At 42.2% G+C, this 20237-nt stretch overlaps 1 protein-coding gene across 1 annotated transcript; it reads left to right on the forward strand.

Annotated features, from left to right (window-relative positions):
• The first annotated feature begins 16447 nt into the window (after positions 1-16447).
• CCL20 (C-C motif chemokine ligand 20) lies at positions 16448-19131 on the forward strand. Its single transcript, XM_075098316.1, has 4 exons — positions 16448-17126; positions 17376-17490; positions 18234-18311; positions 18598-19131. Exons 1-4 carry the CDS (start codon positions 16502-16504, stop codon positions 18623-18625), a joined length of 846 nt encoding a protein of 281 aa, XP_074954417.1. The 5' UTR covers positions 16448-16501; the 3' UTR covers positions 18626-19131.
• Positions 19132-20237: the final 1106 nt, after the last annotated feature.

The raw sequence follows: 20237 nt of genomic DNA on the forward strand, positions 1-20237 counted from the left end.
AAGGTTGTTAGAAGCATGATACTGCCCACACAAGTGCAAAGACATCTTGTAACTGATTTTTATTTTGTGGTTTCTAATGCTAAGGAGTGCTCATTAGAGGCTGGCAGTCAGAAGCCATTTTTCTTCATAACTTTAAAGTGAACAGCTTTTCCTTACATTTGTCTGCTGTTTCTCTGTCTTTGTACATAGTTTATAAAGAATGACTTCGAAGATCTTTAACTGGAAGACAAATTACACTGTCATTCTATCTGCAATGACCAAGCTAACCACAGGAAAAGCCTTTCTAGAGAAAAGTCACTGAAGACAGCTGAGCACTGAGACTTCACTCAACGCCATGACTGATGACAGCCAAGTACCTTGTTGACTGATGAGTAACTAGTTCACAATTGCTGTTTTTTCTCCTTCACCTCTTAGACGTGCATGGCTTTCCTGGTATGGAGAGTTGGTAACTCTGGAGTCCAGCAGATGAGAGTTGCTAATAAATACAGAAAGGGTGTCAAGCCAGATCTTCAGCTGGAATTAACTGTGTCAGAAGTCAAGTTTGGATCTAGATATCCCATTTTCAATCTATAAAAAACATTTGTTGTCACTGAAGGTAACAGTTCACACTAAAATGAAACGAAACCAATATTTTTGTTCTTGTCTCTACCTGAGACTTAGGGAATAAATTGAACTTTGCAACTCTGCTGGACAGAGCCAAAAGAGAAGTCAAAATGGGTGTGATTGGGGGGCACACAAAGAAAACAATAAGTTATACTCCATATTCCTGTTGGTATAGGCAATGTCAGGAATCTAAAAGCATAGTTTATCTTTGGAGCCCTCTGGAGGGTGCTTGTTACCAGCTAGGACTTCCATCATTCTGCTTTTGACTTTTACCTATTTACCTCCTAAGATTTTTTTTTCCAGGCAAAAATTTTAATCTTAAAAATGAAGTATTTTTGTTTTGAAGTGTTTTTCCTCAAACTCTTTTGTAAAAGCTGACGAAAGATCTCTTCCAAAACAGCCAGAAATATTCATGTACCTGTTGATCCTCTGTCCATTGAATCTGGAGTGATTCAATCTGGAGTAGTCCTCTTATAGGGTGTGATATATAATGTATAAGGCAGCAGGCATTATGCATCTTCTTTTCTAACATCACACTGTGATAGCTCATTTTACTAATGGTCTGATGCACTAAGAAATGTGTGCAGATGAAAGGGAATTTGAAATATTTAATTTTACACATAACGGGTGAACCATTGACATCACAGGATTTACAGCATAAATGAACTTATCTGCAGTGTGAACCACTAGAGGGCAAGATGACCCCAGCAAAGGAAATATGTGTATGGGAGGAATGCAAGACACGTTCAGAGTGCTCAAGGAAAGAAGCATTTCTTCCCCTCATTCCTCCCCAGTTGTTGTAATAGCTTCTGCTGCAGACATGGCTTTGGCAGGACCAGTTTTGGCCCTGCCCAGGATCACGCTCATCTAGTCACCATAATGTCACCTCGCTGCCCTTTCACATCATAATCATTAAACTGTTACAGCACCCTAATGCCATGTGAACGTCTCATGGTACCGAGAGGTTCTGAGAAAGGCATCAAGAAGAGGAGGGATGAAAAGCATCTCTAGCACTGTAATGAAGAACATTTGTACAAGTTAGCTCTGTGACTTAGCCAGGTTATACTTTTCACTTGCCAGCCTAGATTCTCTGCCCTAGTCTGTTTCAGGCCTTGCCATGTTTGCTCTCCCCCTGGCAGGTTGTGTGATGTGAAGGCAGCAGGTCTCATGGATCCTTTCAAAATGTCCTGGACCTTGGGAGGTGAGAGGGGCAAACCACTATATTCCCAGGGCTTGCAGGGTGCTGTGTACTGCACCTGTGATGCTGCCCATCTGTAGCAGGGCTGTGCCATCGTGTGCAGTAGTTTCTGTTTTGAGCTATATATAGAAAAACTTTAAGTGGGCCCCAGTCACTGCATCCCTCCAGTCCCAGCACATACACTGTTTGGGGTTTTCTGCTAGACATGTACCTCTTTGAGGCACCTGGTCAGGCTGGCAGGTAAGTCAGATGAGAAGTTTCCCACCTGAATTAAGCAGCTGTGCAGGAAAAACCTGCCATTGGTGCTGAGCTGGGAAATGCAGTGGGCTGAGGGCTTGCAGGGGCAGGCTGCTTTGCCCTTGGGGAGTGGGAGGTGGGTGCTGCTCTGCCCACAGCAGAGTGCGTGCTTGCCTCACACCCCAGCCCTTTGCTGGGGGCGAAGGGCTCTGCTGCAGCCCCCGCTCAGCTCTGCCAGCTGCTGGTATAATTTCTCCTTTCTGTATTCATAACCACAAACCTCTGGCAATGATATCTGTACTTTGGTGGTTAAGGGGGAGGGATCCAAATTGTACCCATTCAGTCACCCCTTATGGTCAATTTGACTTTTATAACTCTATAGGGTTTTTCTTAACTTTTGGAAAGATGGTGGGATGACTCGGTGTCATTCTCAAGCAAAACCTTCTCTGTTTCTCATTTCCCCCATCCATTCTTGGTTAGCACCAGGGATGTCAGCTCTTCTCCCACACAGCCTGACCCAGCCTCCAAGTTCCCTACCCAATTGCTCTCTTCTTTTCTCCCCCTTTCCCTTGTCACTTCAGGATTTTTGATTTCCAAAGTTCATATATAATCTTACCTTGTCTGCTGGAGCTCTTCCTTTTGAACTTCCAAAGGAAAGGTCCTCTCTTAGTATCTCCAGTCTTTCTTTTGGCTGTCCAGTCTGTATTGCAGCTACTGGATTATATTTGGTTTTTGTGCTTTTCCTGTTCTTCTGGTATTTCAGCTTGCTCCGATGACACCTCCTTTGAAAACACTTCTAGCTGGCTTGCTTTCAGCATCCACTTTCAACACCCTTAAAGGAACAGCCAGCTAATCCTTTGGACCTGCCCAAAGGCAGCAGTAGATTGAGATCCAAACTATGAGTTTGGTGCTTAACTGGCACCAAAGCAATAGAGCTAATCCTCAAAGAATTTTGCGTATGTGGCTTGGGACCCACCTGTGCTTGTAATTGGTCTGTATTAAAGATGGAGCAGTAACTACCCACGGGTAATGAAAGAGATGAGGGAGAAGAAATACCAGTGTTATAAGGTTTAAATATTTCCCCACTGAATACATGAGATTTCATACTATTCTAGCAGGTTTAAAAAGAAAAATATTCTGTTCTGCTTCCCCTTGACTGTTGGCTGTTGGCAAGATTCTCAGATCTTTTGCTTAGGCAGGTTCTCACAGTCCTGCTGAAGATGGCCCTATAGTCATCTTCAGAAGGTCCTGCAGGACTCAAAACAGTGAAGGATGTTGTTTGAAATGTACAGATTTGCACAAAAAGTATGTAGCTAAGAATTTAGATTCACACCCACCCCAATCCTACAACATACAGGTCTGGAATGAAGGACACAATAATTACTTAGCCATGTGACCAATACACTAAGAAAATCGTAAAACTGTAAATAACAGTGAATTATCCAATAATTTCAGAGGAAGGTAGCTTCTTAGTTCATATACAGGAAAATGGTAGAGTAACTTTAGAATAAGGCGATATGTGTGAATAAGCAAAACATACAAAATTCCCTGCTGGGTCAGATGAATTGCCCAGCTAGGCCAGTGTTTTGCCTTGGCCATGTTTTGCAGCTTTTTTGCTTCCTATTCCTCAGCACTCAAAGTTATGGGATTAGTGATGATAGACAGGCACCCCTGCTTACTGCCTTTATCATTTGTTTGTTGACCTGTTGTCCGTGAATCCATCTAATCCTGCCTGGGACACTGCTGTATACTCCTGTGAGCTTTTGTGATGTATGTCAAACTAATGCAAGAAAGGGATGTAGTAGTTCCTTTTGGCACTTTCCCAGCCGTCAGGCACTGTCTGACACTGATTCCAGAGCTATTTTTCTTCTACTTCACTGCATGTTTAATTGAACCTATAGCTATGGGAGATGACAGCCCATGAGAGGAGACTGTGTATACCTGCATTCGAGTCTATTCTCAAGGACTCTTGCTAAAATGCAGAGAACTTCTGTTGAAGTGAATAGCATTACTCTGGGTTTGCATTGACTTAACTGAGGTAAGAATCCAACACAAATTCCTTGGACTGGAAAAAAAAAAGCCAAACTACATGTTTCCTTTAATGTAATAATGAGAAAGAATGATTTAAGTAACTTCCAGTTATTGATGTTTGCTGCTTCTGCTTTCAGATCCTCTTTTATCCTCAATTAGATGTTCCTTCTACATTTCTTAGTCCATCTCTTTTGTACCTAAAATTTCATCCTTTTCACTGATTCCCATCTGAATGCTAAATGGAAGGCAGTAAAACTATGATGGGCTTATGCAAGTTTTTTGTCAACTTGAGCTCTATGTCATAAGTTACCCGCAGCAGAGCTTAGTCGCTGGGTTTGAAGGGGACCGTGTTCTTTATGCTGAGTTTTAATGTAGTCTGGTTGGAAGCAAAAGTGTTCTTCTGCGTGGAGGGCATCTGTTCAGGTGGGAAAGGGAAGACTCTGTAAGACCTGGAGAAAAGATGATTTTTATAGTAGTAGTGTATCTTAAAGAGTTAATGCAATGTGGTCTCTAATGTGTCAAGGAGGCAGGAAAATTCTGAGGAGAGAAGGGGAAGGAAAGGCAGTAAGAGAACAAGACTGCAAACCTCTGTCACCCTGGTACCTTCTCCTGCCTCTGCTCCCCCTTGGGCTTGATCCTGGTATTATCTCTGGTGTTTCACAGGATGGCACCAAGGCTGAGAGCCTCACCTTGGCTGTGTGAGGTACATCTCTCTCTCAAACTGTCTGGTTGGGTGCTGACTTGAGCACTGACTTTCAGCTCCCAAATCACATCTGTTTCTTGACACCTGCCTAACTTAGGAGAAGAGACTTTGCAAATCAAACTGAAGGCTTATACTTTCTGAAGAATGTGTACTGTACTCCCTTAAAGAAAGAGTGATAGCAAAGAAGATTTCCTGTGGCCAATATGGGAGATTTTTCTCAATTGGTGGTCAAATATAGCCGACACACAGAAAGGTTGCAATGGCAGTTATGAAGATTAAACTGCCTCTTTGCTGGATTCCTCAGACCCAGGAGTATTTGCAGGGCCAGTTCACTTCTTGATTTATGGATGAGCAGATCTTAATCTTTTCTCATGCACTATGTACCCATTTTGGGAACGAGCTGCTCTTTGCAGTCTGAGCCTGAACCCCCGGTGCAGGGGTGAGGGTTTCTATAACTCACCTCTCAGCTGAATCTCACGCAGGGTTCCCAGGGTATGGAGCCATTCGCATGCTGGGCTCAAATGCTTTTCATCTGAGACACTTCAATGCTTATGCAAAATCTAGTTTAGAGTATTTAGCTAGAAAGTACTAAGTGCATTACTTCAAAGGGTATATTAGAAAATACATTCAACAAAACTGTTTCAGGTACTTAGTTTAAATGTAGACTTATGAGTACTTCTTTACTAAAAAGTAATGACATAACCTTATTTTTCACTACACTGCTACCTACATAAGGCTAATGCCCTTCCTTTTTATCCAGTCACTCTTCTTATTCATGTCACTAGAGTGCACATTACCATTTGCACAGTGCAGGGTAGTGGCTGCTGATAGCAGTGTAGGATCTGGGACTAACAGCTGTGTCATTAATCACCACTCTGGCACACTTTGGGGGAGTTAATTCTTTTTTCTTACAGGCAACATTTTAGTTGTGGCACACTTGGATGCTTGCATAAGTAAGGCCTGGAGCTCTTGCTATAATGGGCTACCAACACAGCATGGAGCAGGTAGGGGTTTTTTGATGAGCTTATGAAGACTGGCTGAACCTACTTTGCTTGCAGGGTTAATGTCCCCTGTTATACACTGCTAACTTTGGGCCAGTGCTGGGTTGAAAGGAGTGCTTTACGCTTTTAATCTCCTGTTATCGGCCAGAGAAAGTTAACGTCGGTATCTTTAGCTTTCTGCAATAGAAGTCACTGGATGGATTTTCTCCTCTTTTTGGTTACAGTTTCATTGTTGAATTAAACATAGGTGATGGGTCAACACCTCCATAGCTGTGAATGGCTGGGGAAGTAGCACCCAATTTACTCTGGTTGTCCCTTTGGGAGCATTGCCAAGACTTCACAGGGATGTATGGCATCCCTAGTTACATGGCAGTGAACTGCATTGCAGCGCTCTGATTTGCTCCATGTCTCTTATGAAAATCTGTCAGAAGCTTTAGTAGGCTTCCAGATAAAGGTGTTTCACGTTGTCTAAGGACTGGGTTTGTTAGTTGAGCGAGATCCTCCTTTTACTTTCTCCCTCTGACTGGCACAAAGTACACTCTGGTCTCCCATCTGAGGGGTGTAAATCAGCGTGGTCCAGAAGAGCCCCAGAGCCGAGCTAGAGAACAGTCCAGCATGTGAAGGTATCTGCTGATACTTTTTTGCTCCAAAATCCATTGTTCAAACTGAAACTGTTTGTGAGCTTTCAAGTATCTTCCTCTTTGATTTAGAGGTCTAAGAATGCTGGAAAATTTTAACATTTTTCAACCTTGTTTTTTTACAGTTCAAAGTTTGTTTTGAACAACATCAACAACAAAATCAAGCAAGTAAATTGAATAGATGATAAAATTTCCAGGATTAAGCAGACAAACGATATCTTATGTATGGTCTCTCTCTTGGCATTGGGGTGTATTTCAGCCCTAACAGCCAGTTTTATTTCTGTTGCAATTGTACCAATAGCAAAATACTGTCTTCAAAGAACTGAAATCCAAAAATAGTGCAATCCAAAGTTTAGTAAAGGTTGGAGAAAGTCTTCCTGTTGCAGTCAATGAATGTTACAGCAGGGTAGAAAAGCTTATGGAATAATAGGTTATACCATAAGTAGTTCCTTTTGTTTTCCTTACGTTTTCCTTCCAGATCATCAGCAGAGGACAGGAACTATTACTTTGTCAGTGGGATTCTCTGGGGATTTTCCTTTTCTTTAAAACTTTGTGGTGGTTGCTGTAGGTCCACAGCTGACTTTTGTGCAAGCGCTGGCTGCGAGTGGGTGTACTGGGCTCTGGTTTCCCTCTGCCTCACACACAGTATGTCTGTGAGCTCTTCTAATGGCATACAAGCCACCAGTGTTTAAAGGAAGAAGAGCAGTTTGCTATTTCTGGATGAAGTGGAGGATAAATGATCCTGGTGATCAAGAAGTGGTTGAATTTTTGTTGTGACTGAAAAGCTATCTTTCACCATCACTTTACTGTTGTCAGTGTTGTTCGCAAGTTGGCTTTGAGCTCTTTGCTTCTGCAAACTGTGGTTGAGAAAAACACGTCTATTTTCTGCGGCTAGTAAGAACATTTTGCTTAATACTTACTTGATATGAGCTACATGTTACATGTAAGAATAAAACAATTGCTTTCATAAAGTACCAAATGTTCTAAAAGTTGTGGCCTGTTTTCTCATCAGTGCCAACCACAGATCACTCCCATGACAGCTATGAGCTCCACATGACCAATGAGCCAGCCAAAGTCCATGAAGCACGTAGTCTCTGGACATAGAGCTTGTGACAACTCCCGCTGATTTTTTTTTTTAGAAATGAAAAAACTCATCTTTTTAATTCAGTGCAATTACTGTTCAACACTATAATAAAAAATGAATAAAAATCATGCTTTTAGGAGATGAGGAAGAGAATAAAAAGAATCTGTTAAGCTTCACCTTTAGACTTTGGAGGGCATTGCAGTCACGGATAGATGAGTGTAGTATGCATATCCCAGCACCAAAAAAACCTCCAATAGCTCCAGGTTTGCTACCTGGTGATTGGACGTGGTGACTTTGCCTTTGTATTTTTTGTAATGATGCTATACAATCTAATTCAATGTGCACTCTTAGCTTGTGCTTTAGCCTTTCTTTAATTGTATATGTTCTTCATCTCCAGTTAAGTAACAAAAAGGAAATGATATATAGGTCAAAGAGAACTCATTTAAATGGATTAATACTTTTAGTGACTAATGGTGACTTACCGTGGATTGCCAAAGAGAGGTGAGAGGAAAAGCCTGAAAGGATTTCTAAGTAAGTTTCCATGTTGAAAGATCACTTTCCAAGGTGTGTTCCCTTGTCCGCTTATCCTACAAACCTCCTACTAGTGGCAGATTTTGCCCTGTCATCACGGACAGACATTTCATTTCAGAGATGCAAATTTGCATTTGCACAACTCGTGTGTGTAGGAAGTTTCAGCTTAGCACCTCCGCTCTACCTTTTTTTTCTTTTTTTTTTTTTCCCCTCAGTGTGCATCTCATTACAGACACCGTGAGAGACTTTGAATCATTGCAACAGCCCAGGTAGTGTAAAGTCCTGCTGCAAGAACATTTGTCACATTTTGACAAGTGCACATAACTAGCTGGATGCTTCATGTAACGCTAAATCTCTAATGACATTTGAGAGGCTCAAAATAAATGCATCATGCTGCTAGTGTTTGCTTGAAAGTAAGAATTCTTGTTCTCAAAACATCCCGGATTCTTCCAATACCTTGAGTTCTTGCAGCTTAGAAGAGTTTGGATAATAGAGTCACTAAACACTTTTGCAGTGTACTAGGGACTGGGGTTTTTTTGTTTGTTGGTTTCCCCTCGACCCCCTGCCAAGAGTGTGTTGGTTTTGTCCCTTTCATGAAGAACAATCTTTTTTACATAATCCTAGATTTTCTCCATGTGCCTTCATCTTCTTGTTAATCCTTTCAAAGGCAGCAGTTATAGTGTATGTGTTGCATCCTGAAGTTCTGGCCCTGGTTCCCTGGTCCCTTGGTGCACTAGGTTGTGTACAAACATGAAGAAAATGAGGACCGTCCTCTGATCTGAGGAAGGCTAAGCCTAGTATCTCGAGGCAAAAATGTTCTTGTAAAACACAGTTCACTTTGGAATAGCCAACTCTGTCAAGCCCAGATTGCTTGGCTTAAAACATCTTGTGTTAAAACACCCTGTCAGCTTTTCTGGCTCTGGTTCTTGCAGAACAAGCCCTTGTCTACAGGAGCCCCTGAAGCCTTTGAGCAGTCCTGCGTGGTTGGGGACAGTGCCTTCCTTAAAGCCCCAGCCAATGGCCTAACCAACAGGGCACTGCTGGAACCGGCTGGAGTTGTCCAGTGGGCTGGCCAGCAGTAAGGTGAGGAGGACTTTGAAAATGAGGACAAGAAAGATATGCTTGAAGCAGCCAAGGGGAACCTTGTAGAAACAGAGGAAAAATTACCCTGGCAGGTGTTTCCTTAATGGGAGCTAGGGCAAGACTGCCCTTGTTAGGGCCCCCAAATGCCTCTTGCAAAAATCCGTATGTGAGGACTAAGGTCCAGAAAAGGTATTTTAAGGGTATAGGAGAATAAGAAAAGCAGTATCTCAGTTGTGTTATGCAAAAAAACCTGTAAGAGTTGGGGTGGAAGGCTGTGGTTTCCTTGGAAAAAGAGCAGGACTCTTGGGCAGAGGGAAGTCTGAGTCGGCTGGTTTGGGCAACCGTGGTTTAAATCTCCCCACAGGAAAGTACCTATAATGTAACTCCATAGTGCTGAAAAGCTACAGTGATTGCAGCACTTGCCTTGAGAAGGCCTGTGTCCATTGCTACTCTGCCAATGTTCGTGACAGAGTCACTCAATAGTATTAACTACTATCTATTAAAAATGAACTTGTTTGTTTTTCACTTTGCAATCCAAAATAAGCAGGTGTTACTGCATACTTTTAAGCTAGTCTTCCAGTAATACATGACAAAATGCCAGCTGTGCTAATCATGTACTAAGTAGTCCAGAGTGACCAAGTGCTCCGTATGCCCAGTGTGACTTGGTAAAACCTTCAGTAAATGAGTTCTCTTGGTCAACTTAAAACTTTACCACTTCATGTCATGTAGTTCTTCTTTCTTCTCTTTTCTTTTTAGGGTTTGTTTTATTTCTTTTAGGTCAACTTGAGGAAGCAAATAGAACATGAGAAAAAAAGGTTTACATTTTCTAAATGATTCTCTTCTAATTTTTAGATAAAACTATTCACCATGTTTCAATTGAAACTAAAACTGTATTTCTAATTAAATTTTTAAGTGCCAGATTTTTTCCCAGCTCTATTTTTTGTCTACTAATTATCAAAATCTGGAAAATGTCACATATATTTCATAACTGCCAAGGAATAGTATAATTTTCTCCTCTTTCAGAATGAAATATCTTTTAAGTGCAAACACTTGTTTGTTAGTAGCAGAAGGTACCTTGATGTTCAGGCTGTGAATTTTGGCCCCAGCCACTTTCCTTTTCCAGATCTGCTTTGGGATCTGTACATCTCTGTGAAACTCTCAGCCACACCACAGCAGCAGAAAAGCACTGACCAACATGTGTAGAGGTGGTGAGGTGGGGGCTGTAGAAAACCAGAAGCTTTAGGCTTCATTTCATTGGGGTTGTAGGATGACTCTAGTGCTAAAAGGTTGCTGACAGCTTTTTTTGGTGAAGTTTCCAGGATGTTAGACCACAGTAAATCACATTACTACTTCTTTTTGTAAGCAGGTTCCTTTTTGTCTGCAGATGACACTTGGTGGTCTCAGTCCCTTGCAGGAGATATATATTGTATCCTCTCAAGTGATTCCTTCCCTTCTTCCCCACCTTTCTAGAAGTTATGCAGAAAATTGGCACTTCTCAACTTCTTTAATGGTCAGAAACATATTAGTCAAAACGTTTCTTTTCTTGTGTTTATTATGCCTAAAGACACATACGAATTACGGTTGGAAGAGAGAAAGAGCTGTAATAAAGCAAACCTAATGTAACCTAGCGCTCAGCTTGGTAGGCAGCTTTTAATCGGTTCTCCTTTTAACTATTACTTTCATCCTTCTTTCCAGCTATAGGTTTTGCCTTCAACTTTGAGAAGTTCGTTTCTGTGAAAAGGTTGTTGGTTACCATAAGGGTCTATAGACAGAGTAGGGCTAATTTTGAAAGAGAGAAATCTGTCCTCAGAACACCAGATATTCGGCTCCTGCATGTATGTGGCAGCAAGCAAAAAGCAGTGCTAGGATGGACGCTGGGATGTTCATGCAGATGCACCAGTCTTCTCATAACCTGCACTTCCGATAGATCAGAGGTTAATTTCTCCCAACAGGCATATAATTTGTTCATAATTGCATCAAACCAATGTCATTCATTACTATTTCTAGATCTGTTCCTTATGAAGTGCAGCATATAATTAGTGAAAACTGGTTTCTTCCGTCAGATAAGGATTTTTGGCAGTCATGCAAATGTTGAACTGTGTGAAATCAGTGTATTGCATCACAGCTTTGAAAGCTCCAGAGATACTGAGCCAGTTCCCTGTGGAACTTTTGTGCTTGGGATTTATTATGCATTTCATCATGAGGGATTATGCAGTGACTAAATCCCCGCATTTGGCCCTGTTCCTTCTGAACTAGTGCCTTCTGCCCTTTGCTCTGTCAAAGGTGTCCTAAAACATTGGAAATTACAGGAGGGAATTTCCCATTTGGTCCTGTCCTTCCTGGTTGATCAGCTGTATTGCTATGATTTTTTGTTTTAGCAGTTTGGACAAGGGCAGTAATTGCGAGGATGAATAAAAATGGAAATTTTGGTAAATTGCTGCCAGCCAAGTAAAAACTGTCAATATGTTTCTTGTCTTATTGTAGGAGATAGGTAACGATATTCTGGACAGTGTCTAACAGCAGGGTAGATAAGAGATGGTTTTGGGTATTTTTTAAATCTTCCATGTTTAATATTAGACCTAAACCCATAAAGTGACTGTAAGCTGTAGTCTGTTAGTCTGTCACTCAAATAGTTAATGATTATAAAATTCCTTCTCTGTCTGTGTTCAGAAGTTAACGGAGTGTTTTACGCCTTGCAGTTATATGCCTGTAAAACTGTTTTGGGATAGCAGAGCTGCATAGTCAAAATAGATTAACATTGTGGGGCCACAGTTTTAAAGCATTTCAAACTGTTTTCCAAATCGTGTACAGTTCTGAATTTCCCATGTGCATATGGCTTCTCATATGCAAGATTTTGCACGAAAACAGACATAGCTTTATTGATACAACTCCACATGTACCTGGAAACCAGACGGTCTGCTTCTGTGCTGTTCCTCAATGGGGAGAACGATGGAACAATCCCATCCCCCAGATATAATGCCCATTTTTCTACTGGTACAGGGGTGTTTGTCAAGGTTGAACTATTAAGCCCTTTCAGCACTTGAGATTTTCAGCAGGTATTTCTGTGAGTAAAAGCCCTTTGGGATAAAAGAGAGGAAGCGTATTACCAGGCGACAGCAGCCAGGTGACCAGTGAAAGGCGACAGAGGGGCTACAGCTTTGCAGTTGGTGTCTGAGGGCAGTCTGACGCCCCAGCAATCCTCTTTAACAAACCCATACTTCTCAGGACTAATGGTTTCTCCATATTACCTTGGAAAAGGCTGTTTTCCCTGATGCATCTCCTCTCCCTTCACAGCTCTAACTGAACAGCTCTATAGCACTGGCACTAAGATCATGCTCAGGGCATGGCCACATCTGCTTGAGTGTCTTCAAGGGTATTTAAACTGGGCTTTCATATCCCCTGTTGGGCAGCCTCTCCCAGTGTTCCACCCTCCTCCCTGTGAAGAGGGTTTTTCCACTATGGCTGAATTTCCCTTTCCACAACTTGTGGCTGCTGCCTCTTATGCTCCAGCCGTGCCCCTCTGAGGAGACTCTGGGCACAGCCCTCCCCACACAGCCTCGTGAGCCCCAGCACAGGGAAATAATGGCATTCCTCAACCTGGCAGCCCCCTCGCTGACCCCACTCCATGCGCAGCCTCCTAACTGCATCAGTATTAGGACACTAAACACAAGGTATTGGCCCAGCAGTGACCACCCATAACTGGCCCATGAACAGACACTGAGGTGCTGGTCACCACCTGGAGCCCTGGAGCCCAGTCGTTCACCTGTGTTGCAGTCCCCTGTCCAGTCCATACAGCCCCATCTGGCCACAGAAGTGCTAAGGGAAACCAGGACGAACATCTCATTGGGTAAGGGTGGTCAACAGCTGCCATCCTCTCATCCGCGGGGAGCCATCGCTTCCCTTGAACCTCCTTGTTTTTATATTTTTTGCCTTCTGTTTACATTATGGACTTTGAAATATAAAGACTGATATGATATGGTTATTAGTCATATCAGGAACCAGCAGGCAACTTTCTTCAGCCATTTGCATTAAACCTTTTTTGATTTTTTTTTTAACTACTTTGTGCAAATAAACTGAAGGTACTTTGTACACACTAAGTACAAATGGCTTTTGTTCTAAATCTAATTCTTAACCCAATTTCCTACATCAAACAAACCATGAGATAAAATCAGTACCAGGAGCAAGAGCCCCATCCCACTGTGAAACGAAGCACAACACCGGCCATGGCCTCCAGTGGGAACCAGAGGTGCAATGAAAACTGCCTGAGGGCAGAAGTGTGGGGTGAGCACTAACTGGGTGATGTCATTGCTCTGGTATCCAAACCACTTGTGCTTAGTTAGGACTAGGTAGAGGTGTCAAAGCTCCTCGGGTGAGAAGATTCTGTCCCAGAAACTGAATGGAGAAGAAACAGAGATGTAGAGTCAGATGGGAGACTTGAGATGCAAGGCCACCCCCATCTAGGTAACAGTATCACATGTTAAGCTGTAATTGCCTAGGAAATGGCATAAGGAACACTAAAGTTGGGTATGGGTGTCAGATTTGGGATCACTGAGGAAAAGGAATTAGGGGTGAGTTGTTTATTTGGGGGGAATTTGGGCAGAGGAAAGGAGATGCAGGGGTGGTGGAAAGATAGGTTCAAGAAAAGGAAAAAATGGGGAGTAGGATACAAAATGAAGAAGAGCAAGAGATGGGAAGGTTTTGTGACAGGAGGAGTGCTGTGCCCCCAGGCAGTGGTGAAGCTGGCCTGTGGGCCCAAGCTCCCAAGGATGCTGGGGGCAACCCCTGTGGACAACCCACCAGATTCTCCATCAGGTCTATATCCAAAAGATAGTGCAGGAGGGGGGAGTAAGAAAGGATAAACTCATAAGGGAGGATAGACTTTTACCTTAATACTCAGTGCAGGAGACAAAGGCAGCAGAACTGCGATTTAATAGCACTTACTAGTGATTTTTCAATTTTCTCTATAATAATTTAACATATATTAATGTAACCACTGTATCAATACTAATAGTAATCAACAGAATTGTAACTTAGTATTATTTGAAGTGATATAATTGTGAAGTAATATTGCTAATAATAGTGGTCTTTTTATTACCCAATTAGGGTATTAGGGTATTTTTTTAAAAAAACATGTGCTGCTTAATCAATAAACATTATAATCGTCCTAATCAGTCATGTCTCAAGTCTCCAAACTAATGGGGGAGAGCTAAACTTAGGGAGTAACAAGCACATTAGCAAGACAGGAGACAAACTGATCTCTTTTTCTTTAGAAGGCTTTGTTAGCAATTTTAAAAATTGTTTGCCTAGTGCTTTTCATGGTCTTGATACTGATTGATGGATAAGAAGATACAGTTAGCGTCTTGGCAATCTTAAGAAGTTCTCTTTCTAAAGTAGCTGGAGACTTTCCTAGTATCGACACTAGAGTGAAATCATAGAATCGTGGAATCATAGAATCATTAAGGTTGGAAAAGACCTCTGAGATCATCAAGTCCAACTGGCAACCCAACACCCCCAGGCCTCCAAACCATGCCCTGAAGTACCATGTCTACACATTTTTTGAGCACCCCCAGGGATGGTGACTCTACCACCTCTCTGGGCAGCCTGTTCCAGTGCCTGACCACTCTTTCAGTAAAGAAATCTTTCCTAATATCCAATCTAAGCCTCCCCTGATGTAATTTGAGACCATTTCCTCTCATCCTATCGTTAGTTACTAGGGAGAAGAGACCGACCCCTGCCTCGCTACACCCTCCTTTCAGGTAGTTGTAGAGAGCGATAAGGTCTCCCCTCAGCCTCCTCTTCTCCAGACTAAACACCCCCAGCTTCCTCAGCTGCATCTTGTAAGACTTGTTCTCCAGACTCTTCACCAGCTTCGTTGCCCTTCTCTGGACACGCTCCAGCACCTCAATGTCCCTCTTGTACTGAGGGGCCCAAAACTCCACACAGTATTTGAGGTGCGGCCTCACCAGGGCAAGTATAGTGGCAATGGAGGGATGGGAGGGTGGAAATGAAGGAATGAGTGTTGATAACCCAATGCCTAATTTTCCTATCTTCTTAAAGGCAATTGCTTGACAGAGACTGGATGGTGTGAACTCCTGCTTAAAAAATAATAAGAAAATAAAAAATTCCATGTTGTTACTGGACAGCTAGTTTAAAAAAAAAAAAAAAAAAAAAAGTGGTGCTGGTGGGGAAGATAGCGAATTGCTTATTGCCAGCCTGATGCTTCTTGATACCTGTCAATCTAGAAATAGTTATAAGTGATTTATGTTTAACTGCTCCTATCTTTATGGAAAGGAAAAATCTATCAAGCCAAACTTCTATCATTTCAGGTGTTATCATTCTAGTTAGCTATTTCACAGCATTGCCTAAAGCTGACAGTCCTTAAAACAGTTCAGAAATAGCTGCATAGAGCTATTGATCTTTATGTATTTTTATGGCATTTCACTATGATCCATAAAGAAGTTACAAAAAGCAGTGTACATCAGGGCATGGGATCTTTATTGCTTCTTCCCTTGGCCAATAGCAGTGGCTCTGAGGAGAAGCACCTCCAACATATGTGATGCCATGCATGCTGCGAGGCTGCTTATATGTACCCCAGCCATATGAGCTTCTCTAAATTCTGGCTATTATATAGAGAAATGTAATTTATCTGAATAATAATCTGTTCTAGAGTTCAATATTTTTACATTTCTAGGAAGAAATAATAGGAACGGACCCTTTGTGAGAGGTACTGGTAGACTGTGAAGAACAGAAGGTATGTAAATTATAAACTGACGATAACTGTGTCCCTGAGCTCTACCTTAAGAGAAGCTACTTAAAGCTCAGGTTACTCTATAACCACCTGGAGTGGGCAGCAGCTCCTGTGTACACCAGCTGAACAGGACATGGCCTGCAGCCATTACATTCATTTCACACAGGTCACTATAAGGCATTGGAAAGTAACAGCCTTCAGTAGCAGCTCAGTGTACTTGCAGCGATGACAGAGCCTCTCTACAGGGGTTTCCCCCAAGGCCGTGCAAGACACGTTTAAGATGGTGTGTGTTTTAGTTGAAAGTTCAGGAGTCACAATACTCGGGTACAGTTTGGCATGGGAAAGTAACCAGACACAGCGATTGCTTATGAATGAGAATTGATGCATTCTGGACAGTACAGATTCAGTAGAAAATACAGACCCCATTTCAAGTTGCTCTTAAGCTAACAGTTTCAGATGAGATAGTTCAGATGTGTAAGAAACAGGCAGAAAATGACGGCAGTGGATATATGGTAAAGAAGCTCTAAAAAAAACCATTTCCATGAATACTCAATGTTGCCCACTTGTCCCCACCAATACTATAACCTAGAGCTCAGAAAGCAGTCATCTGGAAAGCCTCATGTTACTGTGTTGGCCAACCAGTAATGCAGTGCTTTGGTATCACTGCAGATAGTTACCCGGCTCCTGTGAGCGTGCCATCCTTAAATGAATCTGGCTGGGTTATGCCCACCTGCCTCTACCCCCAAGTTTGGCTTATCGAACTAGAGCACACCAGATACGTAGTTTCTCTAGGTAACATCGAGAGTCACCTACATTTGACTTTCTTCATTTCACAACCCACACTCCTACCCCTAAAAATACACATGCTTCACCCACAGAACCATTACCTCACAGCCTTTTATTTCCTTTTCTTTTTGGCTGAATCTTCTAACCTACTTAAAAAAAAAAATTTCCCCAGCACGCTGTTATCTCCAGTTATAGCACCAGGAAGGTGTGCTGGGGCTGAACTGGGCATGATGGAATTTGCCGTGGGGAAACCCGCTGATGACAGTGGAACCCGCCCGCGTGTGAATTCCCGCGGCTCCTGCCACCCCTTTATAAGCAGGTGGAGGTGCGGCAAGGCTGGCAGGACAAAAGCAGGCAGCACCCGAGCACTCACTGGAGCACAGCTGCTGTGTGGAGTGGAAATGGCTGGCTTTAGCAGCAAGAGCTTGGTCCTGGTTTCCCTCTTGGGGCTCCTGGCGCTGCTCCTGTGCAGCACCTCCGAAGGTGAGTGAGCGCAGGCATTTAGCCCCAGGAACTGGTTCTCAGTGTCGCTCCGCAGCGCGCCAACCACGCTGGACTGTGCAGCTGGCAGCAGGGTGAGGGTGAGGTGGAAGGGGGTTGTTCCAGCAAAGTATGCTGCCTAACCCTCTTCTGTCGACAGGGAGCTGGATAGTCAGGGGGCTGACGAGCAAGTACCCTAGGCAGCACGGTCCAAATGGGTTTTATTTACTTTGTCATTTTCCTTCATACCAGCACAAAGCAACCAGGATTGCTGCCTGTCTTACACCAAAGTGCGTCTGCCTCGGTGGGCCCTAAAGGGTTATACTGAACAGCTCTCCAGTGAAGTCTGCGATATCAATGCGATCATGTAAGTTACTTTTCAGAAGATCCTCTGGTTTTTCTCACACGTATTAACCTTAGGATATCTGTTTGGGCAGAAACAATGATTTGAACATCATGAATTTTTTCTTGCTTTTCCAAAACATTAACTGAACAAATTGTATATAATACCTGCAAACAAAATACACAACCTGTAGTTAATAAGGACTACTAACTCATAGGACAGCCATACAGTGTAAATAATAAATCTGACTGTTTAGGAATCAGCTGTGCAAACAAAGACATGCTTCCTCTCCAGCTGAGGGCCACTCTAGCCAACAAAGGGTGTTCCCTTGCCAAAACCCATTAACAGACACATAAGCAACAAGAGATTTCTTAATTCACAGAGCTCAGATTTTCCCCCCACAAGGTTTTAGCCATCCTAAATGTTCTTCTGTCACCCTCTCCTTAGTCTCACAAATTATTTCTGGCATTCAACAAAGTTCTTTGTCTCAGTAGTTCCAATAAATTGAACACCTCTTCATGGTGCAAAAAATGATCCCTGAGACTGAAGCAGCGATTACATTTAAATTTCATTCGGTGTTTCTTTTTTTTTTTTTTTTGTATAGTATTGGAGGGGTTGTGGAGCACCCCATATCTAGTGGCATTTACAAAAGCAGCTGCTATTGTCTATTATATGATGCACGTTTTTGACCAAATGCATCTTCACAGTATTTACTAGCAGGGATTTCTCATGATTTACTGATCTCTCTATCACTATTTCTTTTCCAGTTTCCACACCTACAGTGGGCTGAATGCCTGTGTAAATCCTAGGGAAGGCTGGGTGAAGAAGCATCTTCTTTTCCTGAGGTAGGAATCTAAAAATCTAAATACTACTAGGCTGATGAAAACAGAGCATGTATGAAAGCCCATTTCTTAAACCTCCTGAATGCCACTTGTGATGGCAATGCTGAACACATTTGTCTTTCCATCTCCTGTCAGACAGGGCTACTCCTTTTTAGAGTCTTCTTGGGGACAGTCATGTCCCCTACGTGAGCTACTCTCTCAAGAGGCGCTATATCTTGGGAGAGAAAAATCTATAATTGACTGGTGTCTGACATCATTGTTTATGTGTGTTCTCTCGTTCTTTTAACAGTCATAAGCTCAAGAAGATGTCAATGTGATCTGGTTTCTAGCAGGGAACTAAACACAGATGTGGCTGAAGAACCATTAGGTTCAATCTCTCAGCTGAGATCGTCGTCTTGTACACTGTTGTGTGCTCACTCACCACTGTCTCTGGCTTCTTTGGAACCATTGAACTTCTTGAGTTGATTCATATTGCATCGCTGTGTTGCTTGAATTAAGCATTTTGTTAGTTTCTAATTTTACTAATATTTGTATGTTACTAATATGACATAAGATTACTATTTAGTAAGGACTGCCTTAAGCAGTTGTACAGACTATGAATTTTATTAAGTTTATTGCATGTTATTTTTGTTTTGTTCAGCATGTGTAAAGTGGGTTATTTATTCTGTTTATTTTGTTATTTCTTTAGCACTGTCTTGTGCCAAAATATTCCCTTTTATCTCTAGTTAGTATTATAATACTTCTTGAACTATTGTTAAACAAAGTCTGCTTGTGGAAAAAAATGGAAACTGGAGTTTAAAAAAATAAATGTTAAAACCTGTGTAATATGTTTATTTTTTTAATTGAAAAAGGTGAATTCCCCTTGAATTGAATTCCTTTGCTTATGAGGCTCCAGCTGCAACAGTTATACAAGGGTATTCACACCTGTTAAAGCTACTTTCCACCTTGCTCGCTTTGTTTGCCCTGTGGGTAGCTATGACCTCCACAGGATACAATTCCTTCCTCACCCCAAACAGCTGCTATACATGAAGTTTTGCTTAATACAAAGACCTGTTCTTAGCTCAATTTCATCTTAATCAGCCTTGAGAGAATTTTTCTTACCAGTATTGCTATTTATTCAGCACAAACCTTACATATATTGTTACAGGGCAAGCTTCCAGCTCATCCACTGGGAAGGCTTGTGATAACATAGTCTTCTCTCAACCTAAAGGGCTTTCTCTAGGGGAGGAATTTGCAGTGCCTTCCTCCCCTTTATGTTTCCTATAGCATCCTATGACTTCTAGCATAATGAGGTTTTCCTGATGCAGGATCTAGGAAGGAGGTCTGATGGAGGTCTGCAGACACTCCTGCAGCACAAATGATGCCTGAGAAAAGTAATGGGACTTCACGGAATAGGTAGGACATGGGTGCAGGTTGATTAGAGAAGGCTACTTAGCTTTTTAGGTTCTACTAGATGGCCCACACGGTCTTCAGGGATGTGACCAAGCAAGCTGTGTAGGTGTAGTCCTCTTATTGTCAGCACCAGACTCTTACAGATAAATCTACGCCTTGGCGTTTGGTACCTTTTAGTCCTAGAGATAGAAACATTAATTTTAATTTAATTTAAACTTAAATGTAAAGCATTTTTTGTGCCCTTGAGAGAGAAGCTGAGAGGCATTGGGTTTTTAAAATGGTATTCATGACTGTAAGGCTGTCATCTTCTGGTTTAAAAACTTGCTAGAACTTGAGCAATCTGCTTGTGGCTCTGCAAATATGGGAACTGGCAATCCTCCATGGGAGTAGCTCTGAAGGAGCAAGATTAATTGGCTTTGATTTCTAGCAGGTGGATTCCATGTCTCTGATACTAAGGATACAATGTAAGGAACTGTCAACCTCCAGGGAAGAGTAATCACCCAGTATATTCCCTGGGCATTCCCCTAACTTTTGGGC

The sequence above is a fragment of the Phalacrocorax aristotelis genome, chromosome 7, assembly GCF_949628215.1.
Source record: "Phalacrocorax aristotelis chromosome 7, bGulAri2.1, whole genome shotgun sequence".
Taxonomy (NCBI): Eukaryota; Metazoa; Chordata; class Aves; order Suliformes; family Phalacrocoracidae; genus Phalacrocorax; species Phalacrocorax aristotelis.

What these genes read in the sequence shown, in the direction of transcription:
- CCL20 (XM_075098316.1), top strand. Translation starts at nt 16,502, where the DNA reads ATGCAGTGCTTTGGTATCACTGCAGATAGTTACCCGGCTCCTGTGAGC. An exon ending in TGCGATATCAATGCGATCAT is followed by an intron (nt 17,491 to 18,233) that starts GTAAGTTACTTT and finishes TTTCTTTTCCAG; the next exon opens with TTTCCACACCTACAGTGGGC. An exon ending in AAGCATCTTCTTTTCCTGAG is followed by an intron (nt 18,312 to 18,597) that starts GTAGGAATCTAA and finishes TTCTTTTAACAG; the next exon opens with TCATAAGCTCAAGAAGATGT.